Source organism: Cannabis sativa, chromosome 1 (assembly GCF_029168945.1).
Source record: "Cannabis sativa cultivar Pink pepper isolate KNU-18-1 chromosome 1, ASM2916894v1, whole genome shotgun sequence".
Lineage (NCBI taxonomy): Eukaryota > Viridiplantae > Streptophyta > Magnoliopsida > Rosales > Cannabaceae > Cannabis > Cannabis sativa.
The window spans coordinates 56,954,361-56,970,852 of NC_083601.1; the positions used below are offsets into that span (position 1 = coordinate 56,954,361).

Genomic DNA, 16,492 nt, shown 5'->3' on the forward strand with positions numbered 1-16,492 from the left:
CCAAAATCCCTCTAGGGTTAGTGCATTCCGATGTCTGCGGACCTTTGAATGTCAAAGCCCGAGGTGGTTATGAGTATTTTGTCACTTTCATTGACGATTTCTCTAGATATAGTTTTCTTTACCTAATGCAAAAGAAATCTGAAACGTTTGAAAAGTTTCAAGAATTTCATGCTTTGGCTCAAAACCAATTAGGTAAATCATTAAAGATCTTGCGAACTGATAGGGGTGGAGAATATATGGATATGCAGTTCAAAGATCATTTAATTGAACTTGGAATTGAATCCCAATACACTGCCCCAGCCACTCCACAACAAAATGGAGTTGCAGAAAGACGAAATCGCACTCTTTTGGAAATGGTTAGGTCTATGCTGAGTTATTCAACTCTGTCTACGTCCTTCTGGGGATATGCTATACAGATGGCAAATGACATTCTAAATGTTGTTCCATCTAAAGCAGTCCCTAAGACACCCGTCGAACTTTGGAATGGTCGAACACCTAGTTTACGCCATTACAGAATTTGGGGGTGCCCTGCTCATGTCTTAAGAAAGAAAGAAGGCAAACTTGAATCACGTACCGAAGTATGCATGTTTGTTGGAAATTCTAAAGAGACTAGGGGTGGACTATTTTATAGTCACAAGGATAATAAAGTGTTTGTTTCTACAAATGCTACTTTCCTTGAAGAGAACTATATTAAAGACTACAAACCGAAAAGTAAAGTTGTTCTAGAGGAATTGCTTTATCGCATTTAAGTCCTTCCAATGTTCCGTCCTCTTCCACTCGTGAAGAAGACGATCCCACTCCCTCAGTTGAACAAACTGAGAAATCTACTACTAAAGTTTCTGTTCAGAAGACAACCGTACCTCGTCGTAGTGGGAGGGTTTCAACAAAACCTGCTCGTTATGGCTTGGATGGTGAAATCAATATGGTCGTAGGTGACGGTTTTGATGACGATCCATTAACCTATAAACAGGCAATGGCTAGTCCGCAACGGAAACGATGGTCAGCCGGAATGGATTCAAAAATGGATTCCATGAAAAAGAACAAAGTCAGGGTATATGTAGACGCACCTGACGACTATCACCCGATAGGATGCAAGTGGGTTTACAAGAAGAAAAGAGGAGCTGGAGGCGAAGTCGAAACTTTTAAAGCTAGACTTGTAGCCAAGGGTTATACCCAAAGAGAAGGCGTGGACTATGAGGAAACTTTTAGTCCTGTTGCCATGCTCAAATCCATCCGAATTCTTCTCTCCATACCGCCGCTTTCGATTATGAAATCGGCAAATGGATGTCAAGACTGCCTTCCTTAATGGGGTACTTGAAGAAACCATCTATATGGAGCAACCAGAAGGTTATGTTCTTCCTGGGCAAGAAAAGAAAGTTTGCAAGTTAAACAAGTCTATCTATGGACTTAAGCAAGCTTCTCGCTCATGGAACAAAAGGTTTGATGAAATCATCAAGACCTACGGCTTTCTTCAGAATGAAGATGAACCTTGTGTTTACCAACTCAAGGAAGACCAAATAGTAGTATTCCTGGTCCTTTATGTTGATGACATTTTGATCATTGGAAACAATATCAAGAAAATGACTCACATTAAGGAATGGCTCAACACTCAATTCGAAATGAAAGATTTGGGTGAAGCAGCCTATGTTCTTGGTATTCGCATTATCGAAACCGAAGAAAAGATCTCTTGCTCTCTCTCAAATGTACCTCTACATAGACAAAGTCTTAGAGAGATTCTTCATGAACAATGCCAATGGGGCAAACATGCCCTCTAGATTTGGTATTCGTCTATTTAAGGAACAGTCACCGACTGATCCTCAAGAGATAGAGGACATGGCAAATATTCCCTATGCCTCTGCAGTTGGAAGTCTAATGTATGCAATGTTGTGCACTAGACCTGACATCTGTTATGCTGTTGGAATTGTGAGCGAGTATCGATCTAATCCAGGACTAGAACATTGGAATGCAGTTAAGTATATTCTGAAATACTTAAAGAGTACAAGGAATTTTGTGTTAGTCTACAAGGGTGGTGCTTTAAATCCCATAGGCTACACCGATTCGTATTTCCAGCAAGTCTTGAAGACAGGAAATCAACATCTGGGATGGTGTTTACTCTTGGGGGTGGAGCAGTGGTTTGGAGAAGTGCTAAACAAACCTCGATATCGGACTCAACTATGGAAGCTGAATACATAGCAGCAGCCGAAGCTGCTAAAGAACTTGTCTGGCTAAGAAAGTTCTTCACCAGCATAGGAGTTGTTCCTGGAATGGAAAAGCCTCTGATACTACTCTGTGATAACAATGGAGCAATAGCAAACAGTAAAGAACCTCGAAGCCACAAGAGAAGCAAACACATTGAAAGGAAGTATCACATTATCAGAGAATACGTGGCAAGAGGGGATGTACTAGTTGAGAAAGTCGACACAGAGGACAACCTGGCTGATCCATTTACCTAAGTCTTGGCTGACAGCCTTTGAAAAGCACCGTCAGAATTTAGGATTAATTGATATGTACTAATTAGTTTTATATTAGTGCAAGTGGGAGTTTGTTAGGTTTTATGCCCTAAATAAAACTCCATTTTAATGTAATCTTTTTTATTCAACATCAATAAAGAAACAGAAGTATTTTTCATTCATTTGTGTATGTTTTGGCTCACTTTTTCAATTGCTTGTCTAATTGATTTATAAATTCATCTTAAACCCTTTTCACATACTTGATCATGTTTATTGTGCTGTCATCACATTGGAAAGTAAACATGACTATGTGAATAAAGTTTCCTAGATTTATCAGACACAGGGTTTTACTGATATGATAATCTACAACAATAGTTTACTTGTATTTGGAGAAATACTGTGTTCTTTCCAGAACATTGGTTAAAATAAAGCTCAGGTTGGATGCATGGAGTATGCATCGGAAGGGACCGATATTGAACTTTGACTTAGATTTAATTAAACTTACCATAAAATCTATTCAAGTCAATATCGCCAAGTTGATCCTAGATCAAATGATCTTAATCCTGTTATGATTAGGCTCAATCTTGAAAGGCTATTCGTGTTTCTTTGAATTGTTAGTTAAGCCTACTTTTAGGTCAGGGTGATACATACTTTTTGGGAACACGGTAGTGCAATTGAGTGGGAGCGCTAGCATAAACATGGAATCTATAGCTTCTACCTGGCGAGTAGTAAGCAAAGGATGATTTCCTTCAAGCTTGACCAAACGAAAATAAATGGTGGAGATCTCATTTCACATAAGCTGAAATATCATTTATACGGGGTCAAGTGTTTTAAGGATAAAATACATAGTAGGGTGTTACGGTAATTTAATCCCTTTACTGTGTAGATCATTCATATAGAGGACCATTGATCACATTAGGATTATAACAATGGATAACTAATGATGTGTCTATATGGTGGAACATATAGAACATTCTATATACTGAGAGTGCGATTCTAAGTTCTATGCGTGGATTCAACGAAGAATTAATAAGTTAGTGAATTTTAGTACTAAATTCTTGATCTACTTATTGGAAGCTCGGTTATATAGACCCATGGTCCCCCCACTAGTTGAGATAATATTGTTTGTAAGACTCATGTAATTGGTTTTTATTAATGAATTATAATTCACGAATTAGACTATGTCTATTTGTGAAATTTTCACTAAGTAAGGGCAAAATTGTAAAGAAAGAGTTAATAGGGGCATATTTGTTAATTATGATACTTTGTATGGTTCATTTAATAAATATGATAAATGACAATATTATTTAATAATTATTTATAGTTATTAAATAGTTAGAATTGGCATTTAAATGATTGAATTAGCAAATTGGTATTTTTGAGAAAATCAGATACAAAAGGTGTTAAAATTGCAAAATTGCAAAAATCAAGGCCCAGTCCACCTAAGCCATGGCCGGCCACCTATTGTATCTTTTTAAATTGATTTTTTCATTATTTTAATGCCATATAATTCAAATCTAACCCTAGTGGAATGCTATAAATAGATAGTGAAGGCTTCAGGAAAATTACACTTTCTGAATAAAAAAAAAACTGAGCCTCCACTCTCTTCTCTAGCCGCCACTCTCTCTCTCCATTCTTCCTTCATATTTTGAACCTCTCTTAGTGATTAGAGTAGTGCCCACACACATCAAACAATACCTCAATCATAGTGAGGAAGATCGTGAAGAAAGATCATCAGCAAAGGAGATTCAGCATCAAGGATTTAGAGAAGAAGATCCAGGTTCAGATCTTGATAATACTCTGCTACAGAAAGGAATCAAGGGTTAGAGATCTGAACGGAAGGAGTCATTTAATTCCGCTGCACCCAATGTAAGGTTTCTTAAACTTTATATGTGTTTAATTTATCGTTTTAGAAAGTTCATATTTAGGATGTTAATAAACATACTTGTGAGTAGATCTAAGATCCTGGTAAAATAATATCCAACACATGGATCCCTGCTGCCTCCATGGCTTTCTGAATGGCGAGCATCACCTCTTGCATCCTTTTGTTTTGCTCTTTTTGAGCTGTGATTTCAGCTTCATGATTAGCAGCCTTTTGTCTCAAGAGCACTAGTTCTGTGTAACTACCTTCGTCATAGGCGTCGTACTCGTCAAAGTTTCCTTCGTATTCGTCGTCGTTGGTCTCTCCTCCTACCTCAGAGCCCACGTTGACTCTTGAGGCCACTTCCTCATCTTCAGGATATTGGGCGTCTTGAGGAGGACAGGGCTGATGTGTGTTGCGAGTCTCCACCATTGTTGTTTTAGCTTATAAGGTTGTTGTCTATTTATAGACGCTTCCTTCAGCTCTCAATGAAAGCACCAAAATGTTGACCGAGGTTTTCGACAACCGATTTAAAAATATATTTGAGAAAGCTGTAGGAAGTTTAATGCATGAGATTTTTACGTGGTTAGGGCATTAATGAGCCTTAGTCCACGAGTCTTTTGTATTTATGAGAGTATTTATTATAGAGAATGTTCTTGGTAGTTTTTCTCTCTTTGATTCTTATAAACCCAGAATTCTCGACCCCCGCCTTAATGTGTTTGGGGGATATTTATAGTGTATTTCTGGGGTGATCCCTAGAACCGAACTTCTAGACTTTCTGTGTTTTTTCAGTAGGGGCACACATTCCCAGCAGATATAAAATGGGAAATACATGGCCTATACCCTAGGTATCTTAGGGGTTAGGTGGATATAATCCTTTATCCCTTCTTGACTGATGTGATCCCTCATAAAGTAGCCGTCACTAGGCTTATTAATCATAGCATAATAGCTGCAGAAGAGGGGTTACGCCGTCAAACTTAATGCTTATGGCAGTTTCAATACGTTTTCTCCCATGCGGCATTAAATGCGAAGTGACTGTTCAAATGGGGTCTGGTGCCTCCCGGAGGTGCTTTGCCATAGCTCTGTCCTCCGAGAGTACATGGACCCCTCATATCTTCTCCGGGAGGTATTTTCTTGTTGATACTCTTGATCCAAAAAGACTTAGTTAAATCATCTCAGAACCATATTTCTCAAATCCACATATTGCAGTTGTATTGGTCCACGTATTTTGGGCAAAATTAAGGGCAACAATCATTAAAAAAGATCTTTTGTGAGTAATTTAAAAAGCGAATTGCAATGGGCCATCATGGTGCTTAGCACCTCTATGACATGACATCTTATAATTGATTAGCGTTCTCTATAATTTTTATTAAATTAAAATAAGTGAGATCTGATATTAAATTGTAACAATAACAATATTACACATTATAAGGGTGTTAGGTACCATGAGTGCCCTTTAGCATTTCTCAATTAGAAAGAGCTATGTAATTGATTTTAATTTTAAAAATAGATTCTCTAGCTTTTCTAAAAAGACTTTTAAATTAAAAAAGAATTTTTCATTTTTTATCCAAACACTTCTAGAATTATTTTTTTTTAATTCTAAAAACTAAAAAAAATTATAAAAGCCATACCAAACATGGCAAAGACTTTTTTTCTTGTCATGATTGTGTGCAAGTGGATCTTTTTTATTTTTACACTTTAAAATAATTTTTTATTTGTATTTTTACGGAATTTTACATAGAAATCCTATAGCAATTAACAGATTAACCTAAATCGCAACCAAAATAAATCTACATAGCAACTCATATAGAAACTACCGAAGAAATCACCGAAGCATTCCAAATTATAAATTAACACTATGTTTGGTAAGAGGGAGAAGTGGAGGGATGGAGAGGAGAGAAGGGATAGAGGTGGGAGGAGATAAGAAATCCCTTTGTTTGGCAAGAGAGAGTGAAGGAGAGAAAGGAGAGGTGAGAGGATATCAAATCCACTCAAATCTCTAATTTGTAAGGGAAATTTACATGGTATACTAACTTTTGTTATTTTTTTTTCAAAAATACTGACAGACGAAATTTTTACTTTTTTACTGTAATTTTTTATAAGTTTCATACTGCAATATACTGTGTTAAGTTTCACTGGTGTTCTATTGGTGTTTTTTAGTTGTTCTACTATTGTTTTGAGTTAATTTGCTTTGTGTTTTACTGGTATTTTATAAAAACACGGTATTTTTGAAAAAAAATTCCGTGTGACATTTTTTTTGTAAAAATTCACTCAAATTCCAGTATTTTTGTAAGTTTCCCATTTGTAATCCCTCCAATAATGGAAGGATTGAAACTCTTCCTCTTTAATTATTGTAAATTACATAAATGCCCTCAACAAATATTATTAAAAAATAATTATAAGAATAAAATAGTAATTTTATAAATTAATAATTATCTATCCTTCAATCACTTCATCCTTCCTACCAAACAATATAAAAGGATCATTACTCTCCTCTCCCTCCCTTATATTCTCCATCCTTCATCAACTTTCCATCCATTTAACTCTCTCTCCTTCTTACCAAACATAGCGTAAAAAAAAAGTTAAACAATAGTATATAAAGTATTTTTTTTATAACGTTGGAGAGTATGTTTAAGTTTAACATTTCCTCTTTTTTCTTATTAAAGAAAAAACAATAACATTACTCTTATTTTATGATTACTAAGGCCATCTCTAATGGTAAAACTCAAATTTGGTATTAAATTAATTCCCAAAAGCTACTATTTCAATACTAAATTTTTTATCAATTCCAATCACAACACTAAAAGTTACACCAAATTTTATATTCTTTATTATTTTATTATTTTATTAATATAATAAGAATATTTTAATACTAAATATTTATCAAATCCAATAAATTATATTAGTAAATATTATTGAATTATTAATTTTTCTAAAAAAAAATATCGTGATCTATGATGCCAACTATTATTAGTGGGACACTGTAGATCTCCATAAAAATAAGGTGACAATTGCAGTCTCATTGGAGTAAAACAAAAAAATTTCACATTATATATAGTAATAGGACTGTCCAGAAAGTATCCGAACCAATCCAATCCGCACGATCCAATCCAATCCAATCCGCAAAATGCGAATATCCACACTTGCGCAGATTGAATTGAATTGAAAAATCTAAAATCTGTATTTGTGAGGATTGGATGTTGTTTGACCTCAAAAAGTAACCGATCCAATCCAATCCACACTTAATTATATATTTTTATAAAATTATGATATATAATATATATTTATTTTCTATTACTATTAAAAAAAAAAAACTTCTAATTTCTAAATCTTTTCTAGTAATATATTGAGTTGGTATATTTTATTTATTTTATAATGGAAAATATAAAAAAAAATTATTTTTATTCACATAGACACATACACATTAATTTAAATATATATATTAGCTTATTTATTTTAGGGTAAATACCATTTTGGACCCTCTGTTTTACAGAAGTTACCAATTGGACCCTGTATTTTGTTAAATGACAAAATGGACCCTGTATTTTCTAAAATAGTACAAATAAGACCCTGAATTGATTTTTTGTCAAAATAAAGTTTAATTATAATCTGATCTAAAGTGCTATATGACAAAACTGTTTACATTTTTTGTATCTGTTCGTATTAAGCATTGTCTTCAAGTTAGTTGTATTAAAAAAAAAAAGTTATCAAAAATTAAGCTCAGGGTTCTATTTTTACTATTTTAGAAAATACAGGGTCCATTTTGTCATTTAACAAAATACAGGGTCCAATCTGTAACTTTTGCAAAACACAGGGTCCAAAATGGTATTTACCCTTTATTTTAATAATGAATACATATATATATATATTTTATTGTAAATCTATAGATTAGTATATATATGTATATGTGTTTGATTTGTATATAAATTGAGCGAATTAGATTATTATTGGAGATAAGAAACAATAGTCTTTTTTTAATTTTTTTCTATAAAATATTAAATAATTTATTATTAAAAAAATAATCTATTAAAAATAACCGATCCATTTAAATGTTGTTTCACTACAAAAATACGGATTAGATCAAATAAACAAATATGCCTTTTGGTTGGAGATGCCCTAATATACCTAACACGTTTCTTAAATATATTTTATGCTGTGGATGAGATGAGATAATCCTTCACAGTTCACACGAGTCGATGAGTCAATTCCACGTAAGATCTGTACTCTTTCTAATTATTTCCCTGTTTTATAATCACCCAATTCCACGAGTGGATGTGAAAAACACAACAGATTAAGAACTCCACAAATCAGTTCTAAGTTCTAAAAGACACCCACCACTCAATTCGTTTTTGCTTATTTGGCAGATAATTATCAAAACACAAAATCTTCCAAATAATTAATAACTGATAAGTATATTTTTGTTTACTTTCCCATGTGGCAAAAAATAAACAAGTATCAAGCGAAAATGAAATTGATCCTGAAGAAAATAAACAAAAAATAAAAACAAATCTAATTTGTAGACCAGAAAGTGCCACCGTGTGACCACAATTTATGTGTATGAAAAATTATTTTTTTGTTTAATATTTTATTTCCTACTACAGAAAATAAAATATGAAAATTATTTGAGGCTTAGGAAAGACAGATGGCTCGATAATTGACTAACGAAAAGGAAAATAAAGCGAACGGTCTTCTCGTTCGTTCGGTGACTTGACCAATGCTTAACTGACAGAACGCCTACGTTTCACCGCGAAAAATGAAGCCACAACCCCACACTCACAGTGGCTTCGACCTTGGTAGACCACTCTACAATATAAATTATAGGAATCTCAGGGAATTTGTCCCGGCAACCCTATTTTCTGGTCGATTTTCCGGCGTGAAGCTGCGGCAACATATCATTCGTCCGGTTTTATGTTGCCTTAACCAACCTGAAAATGAGAATTTCTCCAGTGGATCTTCCCGGAGTGAGGCGTACTCGAGACGACATGTGCTACTCGCTCCGTCTCTGGCGCTCGGAACGTGGTTTCTGCAATCGGCGATGGCGAGTGGAGAGGATGCACTGCCGAATTCGCAGACGCCGCAGCCACAGCTGCAAACGAATGTGACGGAAGTGGCTCCGAAAATTGAGGTGGAGGCGGAGAAGAAGAAGGAAGAGGAGGAGAAGGTTATGAATGCAAGGATTTACGATGCGACGGCGATTGGAGAACCGATGGCGGTGGGGAAGGACAAGAAGAAGGTGTGGGATAAGCTGATGAACGCTCGGATTGTGTATTTAGGGGAAGCAGAACAGGTTCCGATTCGTGATGATAAGGAGTTGGAGCTTGAAATCGTAAAAGGTTTGAGAAATAGGTGTGTGGAAATTGAACGCCCCATATCTTTGGCTCTGGAAGCTTTTCCTTCTACAATGCAAGACCAACTCAACCAGTATATGGACAAAAGGTATTAACCCTGCCAACACGTTCATATTATATTTCTTCAACGGTATCATATGTGCATGCGAGCTTTTATGACTTATTTGGTTGAACCTTTATCTAATCGTGTTTCGTGGAGTGGAGTCATATTCAAGATCCAAATTTAGTAAAAAATAATGTCTCAATTATTAGTCGTAATTGTTGATTTGAAGCCATGAAGTATATGAGCTATATAATACAGCACTGGTTGGGTTGACCTTTTCGAAATGGCTAATTGATGACAATTTTCATATCATCAATTTGCTAAGAATGCCCAGCTTGTGATTTTACTCTATTTAATATATTCGTTCTTGCCTTCTCTTAATAGAATAGATGCACCTCAGCTTGGACTATTAGTTGGATTGTTGCTCAACCTTAAGACCTCTATACTTGAACCAATGATGTCACCTTAAAGGCCTCTAACTCGGAATGAAATTTAAATATTCACGATTATTTTGTTTATATGCTGTTAATTATTGCAGAAACCTTCCATTTATAGTTAAGTTCTGTATAAATAGGATTATTAACGATCTCATGTCAACAGTATTTGTTAAATACACCAATATATGAACAAAAAATTGTATACTTTTTCCTCTATCACGTTTCTTGAAAATCATTGCAGCATAGATGGAGAAACCTTGAAGTCTTACACAACACATTGGGCACCTGAGCGCTGGCAGGAGTATGAACCTCTTCTAAGTTACTGTCGCGATAATGGAGTTAGACTTGTTGCTTGTGGTACTCCACTCAAGGTCTCTTACATTTCCCATATAAGGAATAGACACTAGAAATTATTAAATTACTTTGCATGTGCTATGGTGGGATAAATTGTTATCTGTTATCTTAGGTTGTTTAGGGGCTCGCCATCTTTCTGCTTTGCATTCATGTATTATGATTTTATTATGTCTGTTGATCCTTTTGTTATTTAGGGTAGAGATTGACAAAATACTCATTATTATAAATTAAGTAGGTTTTGCGGACTGTACAAGCAGAAGGTATTACTGGACTTTCAAAGGCTGATCGCAAGAAATACACTCCTCCAGCTGGTTCAGGCTTCATTGCAGGCTTTACTTCTATCTCACGTGGGTCACTGGTTGATTTAAACTATCCAAATCAATCTATTCCTTTCGGCCCAAGCTCCTATCTATCTGTTCAAGCTCGAGTGGTGGACGATTATACCATGTCCCAAAATATCTTGCAAGCCATGGTGGATGGAGGAACCACAGGTATTATAGTAGTGGTTACAGGGGCGAGCCATGTTGCATACGGGTCCAGAGGTACTGGGGTGCCTGCAAGAATTTCAAAAAGGATACCAAAGAAAAACCAAGTGGTTGTATTACTTGATCCTGAAAGACAGCAAATAAGAAGAGAGGGAGAAGTTCCGATTGCTGACTTTTTGTGGTATTCTGCTGCCAGACCTTGCGACAGGAACTGTTTTGACCGCGCTGAAATTGCTCGAGTTATGAATGCTGCTGGCAGTAGACGAGATGCCCTCCCTCAGGTTACACATTCTCAGTATTCTTGCGATGCATTACTGCCAAAATTGCAACTACTTTACACAGCAGTTTCTACTATTTAGTCTGTCAAACTTGAAATACACATCCTGGCTATTACAAATGACATCATACATCCATTTGGTTTGGGTCCAACATATGCTTACTGAATCATCTTATAATTCTCATACATTATCTGCTGTTATTTATCTTCTGCATGCATAAGTAGATACAATGGAGATATATTTCCTGGAAGTAATTGAACTGTGAGGAGTTGTGTAAGTCCTAATTTAATCTGTTCGTTGGACTTTGAGGGGGATGGGTAGATGTAGCTCTTGGTAGGTGAGATTTTTGGGTTTGTATGTTATGACCGCCTGCTATTCAATCCCTTAATGACCTTCTCAAAAGACTATATTCTGTCATGATTTCAGGACCTTCAAAAAGGACTAGATCTTGGTTTGGTATCTCCAGAGGTATTACAAAATTTCTTTGATTTGGAGAAGAATCCTCTTATGTCAGAACTCACTCATCGCTTCCAGGTAAGCTTGTTTCTGAAAACAAAAGTCACTTGTGTATTGTGATTTTGAAGTTAAATTGTTTTTTGTGGAAGAAAAACCTGCGCATGTCTAAACTGTGTTCATGGTTTAAATGAGATGTGATAGATGTAGTGCTTTATAGCACCTAAGTTGACTACTTTTCATTTTTAATGCAGGGTTTCAGGGAAAGATTATTGGCAGATCCTAAATTTTTGCACAGATTAGCTATAGAAGAGTCTATCTCTATAACTACAGCTCTTATAGCACAATACGAAAAGCGGAAAGAAAATTTCTTTCAAGAGTTGGATTACGTTATTACAGATACTGTAAGGGGAATAGTTGTTGATTTTTTTACAGTATGGCTTCCTGCGCCAACTCTATCATTCCTCTCGCCAGCAAAGGAATTAAATGGCCTTGATAGCATGGACACTATAACAGACCTCCTTGGATCCATTCCTGATAATGCATTTCAAAAGAGTCCTGTTGGAAAGTACTGGAATATCAATCATAGAATTGCATCAGTTGTTTTTGGTGGTTTAAAGCTTGCTAGTGTTGGATTCGTTTCCAGTATTGGGGCTGTTGCCTTCTCAAATGTTCTGTATGGATTTCGCAAAGTTCTTAATCCAGAAGTTGTCAATATAGAACACACTAAAAGATCTCCAATACTAAAAACAGCTGTTGTTTACTCGGGCTTTCTTGGAATCTCAGCAAATCTTCGCTATCAGGTACAATAGAAGTTTCTGTGGGTGCCTCAGTTGTTATTCTGTTGTGCATTCTTGGTATTGTGTTCACTAATAAATCTTACTGTTTAAATCATGAGTTTTTTTGAATTATTATTTTTCATTTCTGTCATTATTAATTTATACAGGCACAAGAAGCTTTTTTATTATTATTATTATTTTCTTTTTTATGGTAAAGGCTAGACCTATTAGTATTCTACTGAATTAAGAGGTTGTGTTTTCATAGAAAATCCAAAGGATGAATGCATATTGTTGTCCTTTATTTTATGGGCTTTAAATTTCAACAAAGGTTTTGTGATACGGTAAATAAGCATCTATGTTCTTACCGTCATTACATCTGTATATTATTAACCATAGCGTCGGTTTTCTTCAAATATTCAGGTGAATATATGCTGATCTCTATTATTTCTAATGCAGTTTATCGCTGGAATTGTGGAGCACAGAATTTCTGATGAATTTCCATCTCAAACAATATTTGTAAATTTGCTGTCATTTATTGCTCGGACGATCAATTCCTACTGGGGAACTCAGGTAATAGCCATCTCCTTTCGCTTCTATACTTTCGTTCAACTACAGTTACTTTCTACTTGTGAAAAATATGCTCAGAGATTGACAAACACGTCTTTACCTGTCCGTAAGGCAAAATAACATTTAGCTGTAATATACTTCTATTTGTTTGGAACTATAGTTTATTATTACTATTATGAAGGAATTTAAACTAGAAAATCTAGGCTTAAGTTAATAGGAAACCATTCTGAATTCTTTTTTGTAGACCTTTCCCTAAAATCTTATTTTCCGCCACCAAGTTTTGATACATTTTTTTACTTAATTTCCATTCCTATTTCTTTGAATTTTTCACGCACTGCATCACAGTGGCTATAATGAAATAAGATGATTATTCTTGAACTTGGCTTAACATTGTTTCTTCAATGCTGCAGCAATGGATTGATCTCGCTCACTATACAGGACTGCAGTCTCGGGCAAAGGAATTACCCTCTTTACAAAATTCTGATTCTCCTAGTCACGTCGCATTGGAAGGCAATAACACAGAAGAAACCAATATAGATGAGATAAAAAATCAGGAAGGTGATAATCCCATTTTATAGTAGAGCCACAGTTTTTTTTTTTTAATTAATTTTTTTCCCTCCTTCCCTTCATATACTAATGAAAAGAGGAACATGAAACGTGAAACAGAGCAGTCCTTGTGTTATAGAACTCTAAATACCCAATTTTTGTATACATTCAATGCAATTACTCCAATTTTGATGAAAATATATAGAAAGTTGTATCTTGCTATTCTGTTGTGTACTTCTGAAATTTTGCGCAATTTAACATAAATTAACAAATAAAAACAATATTGTAATGGAAACTCGGCAGCCTGTAGCGCCTCTAACATTCCTTGGAATAGTATCCACCAACCAACCAAGTAGAACAATCTGATTGATATGGCCAACAATGTTTGATTTAGTTTTGAGAAATGCTAAATGTACTCCATATTACACTCTGATATTGGTATTTCACTAAGACAAATTCTACTTATGCCGATTGAATAATTTGAACAATACGATTTGTTTTGATGAGATTGGATTGTTACAAAATGATTACAAGCATTTTAATAGTTATTTTTATTTGTAATGTTAATAAAAACCAATTAAAATCAAACATGTGGATCGTGTAAAAAGTCAAGTTGAATGTGTAAAGAGTGGAATAGATAGTCAAACTGTTATTCAAATTTCAAACCATAAATATTTACTCTCACATAAATCACCCAACCACAAGAAAACAAATGTCTTCTTTATCAGTTGGACCTGTCAACCAATTCGAACAACTACAATGGGAAACAATATTTGTTTATCAAATATATTTTTTCAACCAAATGTCTTAAATCAGAGTCTCTCATACATAAATTCTTATGTTAGTGTTGCAGCAGTTATATATCTTGCTCTTCATTCATCCTATCTAGCAGCTTCTGCTTGACCTTCTGCAGTGCAAGTTCAAGGTTTTCCAGCTGCATATATTTAAGTTGTAAATTTTTAGTTTTAGCAAATCTTTAAGCACATAAGTTATGTTAAGAACATAGGGCAGTTGATCCATACCTCTTGTTTGGCAAATCTATTTCGTAGAAATAACCCACTATACAAATCAAAACTATCCTTCATGGTGTTCTCTTTCTGCAAAATAATTTGATGTTAGTCTCCTTTCTACTCCATTGCAGATTCTTTTTTTTTTTTTAACTATTTAAATATAGAAAGAAAGAAAAAAAGAAAACACTTCAATATGATCATTTATTATACCAACTGGATTAGTGTTTCAAAGCCTTTCGTGTTCATAGGTGTGGACTCAATCGCCATTTCCGACAATACCCTGAAAAACATGTAGATGCTTGAGACTTGTTCATGACAGAATTTTTTTATTTTTTTTTCACCAGTCATTACTGATATAGGGCTAGAAAAAAATGAAGAAGAAAAAGAAGAAGAATACCTGCCAATAGTGTGAGTGAGAAATTGGCTCTTAGCAGCCACTTTGTCATGCTCCTCGCAAGACATTTCCAGCATTTGGCAACCCTGGATTGAATACATGCTGATTTTTGTTAGCAAAGATACTTGAAACTAGCATCTCTAAATGGTGTTTTTTTACATGCAAGGGGTAGCAGACTCTTCTGACTATTAAATAGTCATACTAAGAACACATATTATGATCAGATAGTAATTTGAGTAAGGAGGGCATACTCTTCTGAGTATTAAATAGTTATACATGTGGCATGATGTTTGTTTAGCTTAATAATTGTAGGAACAAAAATGTAAAGCACTATTAGTTAACAGAGGAATCGATCAAGATATTAGCTTAGGCGAAATGACTAGTTACCTCAGTCTGGAAAATTTGGAGAAAGCTTGAGCAAGTAGATTGGTTCCTTATTCGAACTTTCTCAAACACACACGTTAAGCCTTTCCACCCATTTTTCCCACTCTCTGGTCCAAACATGGGATGAGTACAAAGCACATCTGACTCTTCAGGAAGCACCTAATAAGCAAATACAAACACGCCTTGTGTTATGTAAAAACTAAAAAGCATTTTGTTTTTACTATGGAGTGTTTTTTTATGGGAGTCAATTTAGCTTACTTGCAGTAGAAATGTTTTTGGATACTCTTTGACAGAGAGTACATCTACGAAAAGGGTTGGCCTTTTTAGACAATGAAATGGCATTGACTTGACAACCTCAGATAAGGACATAATCGAGGTGCATATCAAAACGACGTCGTTTTCCGCTTCAAGAAACGCTTCTATATCCCTGTTAAATACTCAAGGAATTTTTTTTTTCTTTTAGAAAAAAAGAATAGTTAAAAAGACATACCTCTGTCTTTCCCTTTGTACATTTTGTATGCAAAAATTTGTACCTGAAGAATGAGACACCCAAAGAGTGACAGAGATCAGTGTAATCTGTCCGAGAAGTTGCTGTTAACTTATGGCCCTGTTTGATCATAGTCTGTGCCAGAAATTGGGCGAAGGAACCAAATCCCACTATGCCAATTTTGAGATTTGATGAAGAAATCGAGACAGATGATGAGGAAGTATACATGGTTTTTGTTTTGTTGTTCAAAATTGAGTTTCTACTTTTTAGGCTAAAGTAGGCTTAATAATTCAGCAATAAATAATGAGGGGCCAAAAAGTCTTCGAATTTTGTTGCTGCCTATTTCTGGTTGTCATGTTTGGTGGGCTCTACCTCCACATGTTGCCTAGGTATAGTTCTTAGGTCAAATGGCTTCAACTACTTTTTTTTTTTCTTGATAGAAGGCTTCAATAACTTAAAAGATTATTCTCGAAAAAATAAATTAAAAAAAACCTGTATAATAGAAATCAAATGTTTAGGATACAATCAAGTGCATAGGTATTTTATTGTGTTCAAATATTTTCCTTATCTAAGTTTAAAGTATACTTAGCTAGTTATGAGCAACAATATTTACCTC

General features: G+C 34.9%; 2 protein-coding genes across 2 annotated transcripts; one reads left to right on the top strand and one right to left on the bottom strand.

Annotated features, from left to right (window-relative positions):
* Positions 1-8,880: 8,880 nt before the first annotated feature.
* On the top strand, positions 8,881-13,823 carry LOC115705120 (protein RETICULATA-RELATED 6, chloroplastic). Its single transcript, XM_030632361.2, has 7 exons — positions 8,881-9,747; positions 10,381-10,510; positions 10,729-11,259; positions 11,683-11,790; positions 11,964-12,512; positions 12,945-13,058; positions 13,466-13,823. The coding sequence occupies exons 1-7, from the start codon at positions 9,065-9,067 to the stop codon at positions 13,631-13,633; spliced, it is 2,283 nt and encodes a 760-aa protein (XP_030488221.2). The 5' UTR covers positions 8,881-9,064; the 3' UTR covers positions 13,634-13,823.
* Positions 13,824-14,235: 412 nt separating this feature from the next.
* Positions 14,236-16,146, bottom strand: LOC133033635 (arogenate dehydrogenase 1, chloroplastic-like). The gene is made up of 7 exons (XM_061108628.1): positions 15,923-16,146; positions 15,648-15,816; positions 15,393-15,548; positions 15,009-15,091; positions 14,822-14,891; positions 14,624-14,698; positions 14,236-14,535 (listed from the first exon to the last, which is right to left on the bottom strand). Exons 1-7 carry the CDS (start codon positions 16,102-16,104, stop codon positions 14,458-14,460), a joined length of 813 nt encoding a protein of 270 aa, XP_060964611.1. The 5' UTR covers positions 16,105-16,146; the 3' UTR covers positions 14,236-14,457.
* Positions 16,147-16,492: the final 346 nt, after the last annotated feature.

Bases quoted from the DNA above. Each gene is read 5' to 3' on its own strand.
- LOC115705120 (XM_030632361.2), top strand. From the start codon at position 9,065: ATGAAGCCACAACCCCACACTCACAGTGGCTTCGACCTTGGTAGACCA. The intron at 10,511-10,728 runs GTCTCTTACATT...TAAATTAAGTAG, and splicing joins CTTGTGGTACTCCACTCAAG to GTTTTGCGGACTGTACAAGC. The intron at 13,059-13,465 runs GTAATAGCCATC...TCAATGCTGCAG, and splicing joins ATTCCTACTGGGGAACTCAG to CAATGGATTGATCTCGCTCA.
- LOC133033635 (XM_061108628.1), bottom strand. From the start codon at position 16,104: ATGTATACTTCCTCATCATCTGTCTCGATTTCTTCATCAAATCTCAAA. The intron at 14,892-15,008 runs GTATTCTTCTTC...CATGTTTTTCAG, and splicing joins CTCACTCACACTATTGGCAG to GGTATTGTCGGAAATGGCGA. The intron at 14,699-14,821 runs GTATAATAAATG...ATTATTTTGCAG, and splicing joins TTGAAACACTAATCCAGTTG to AAAGAGAACACCATGAAGGA.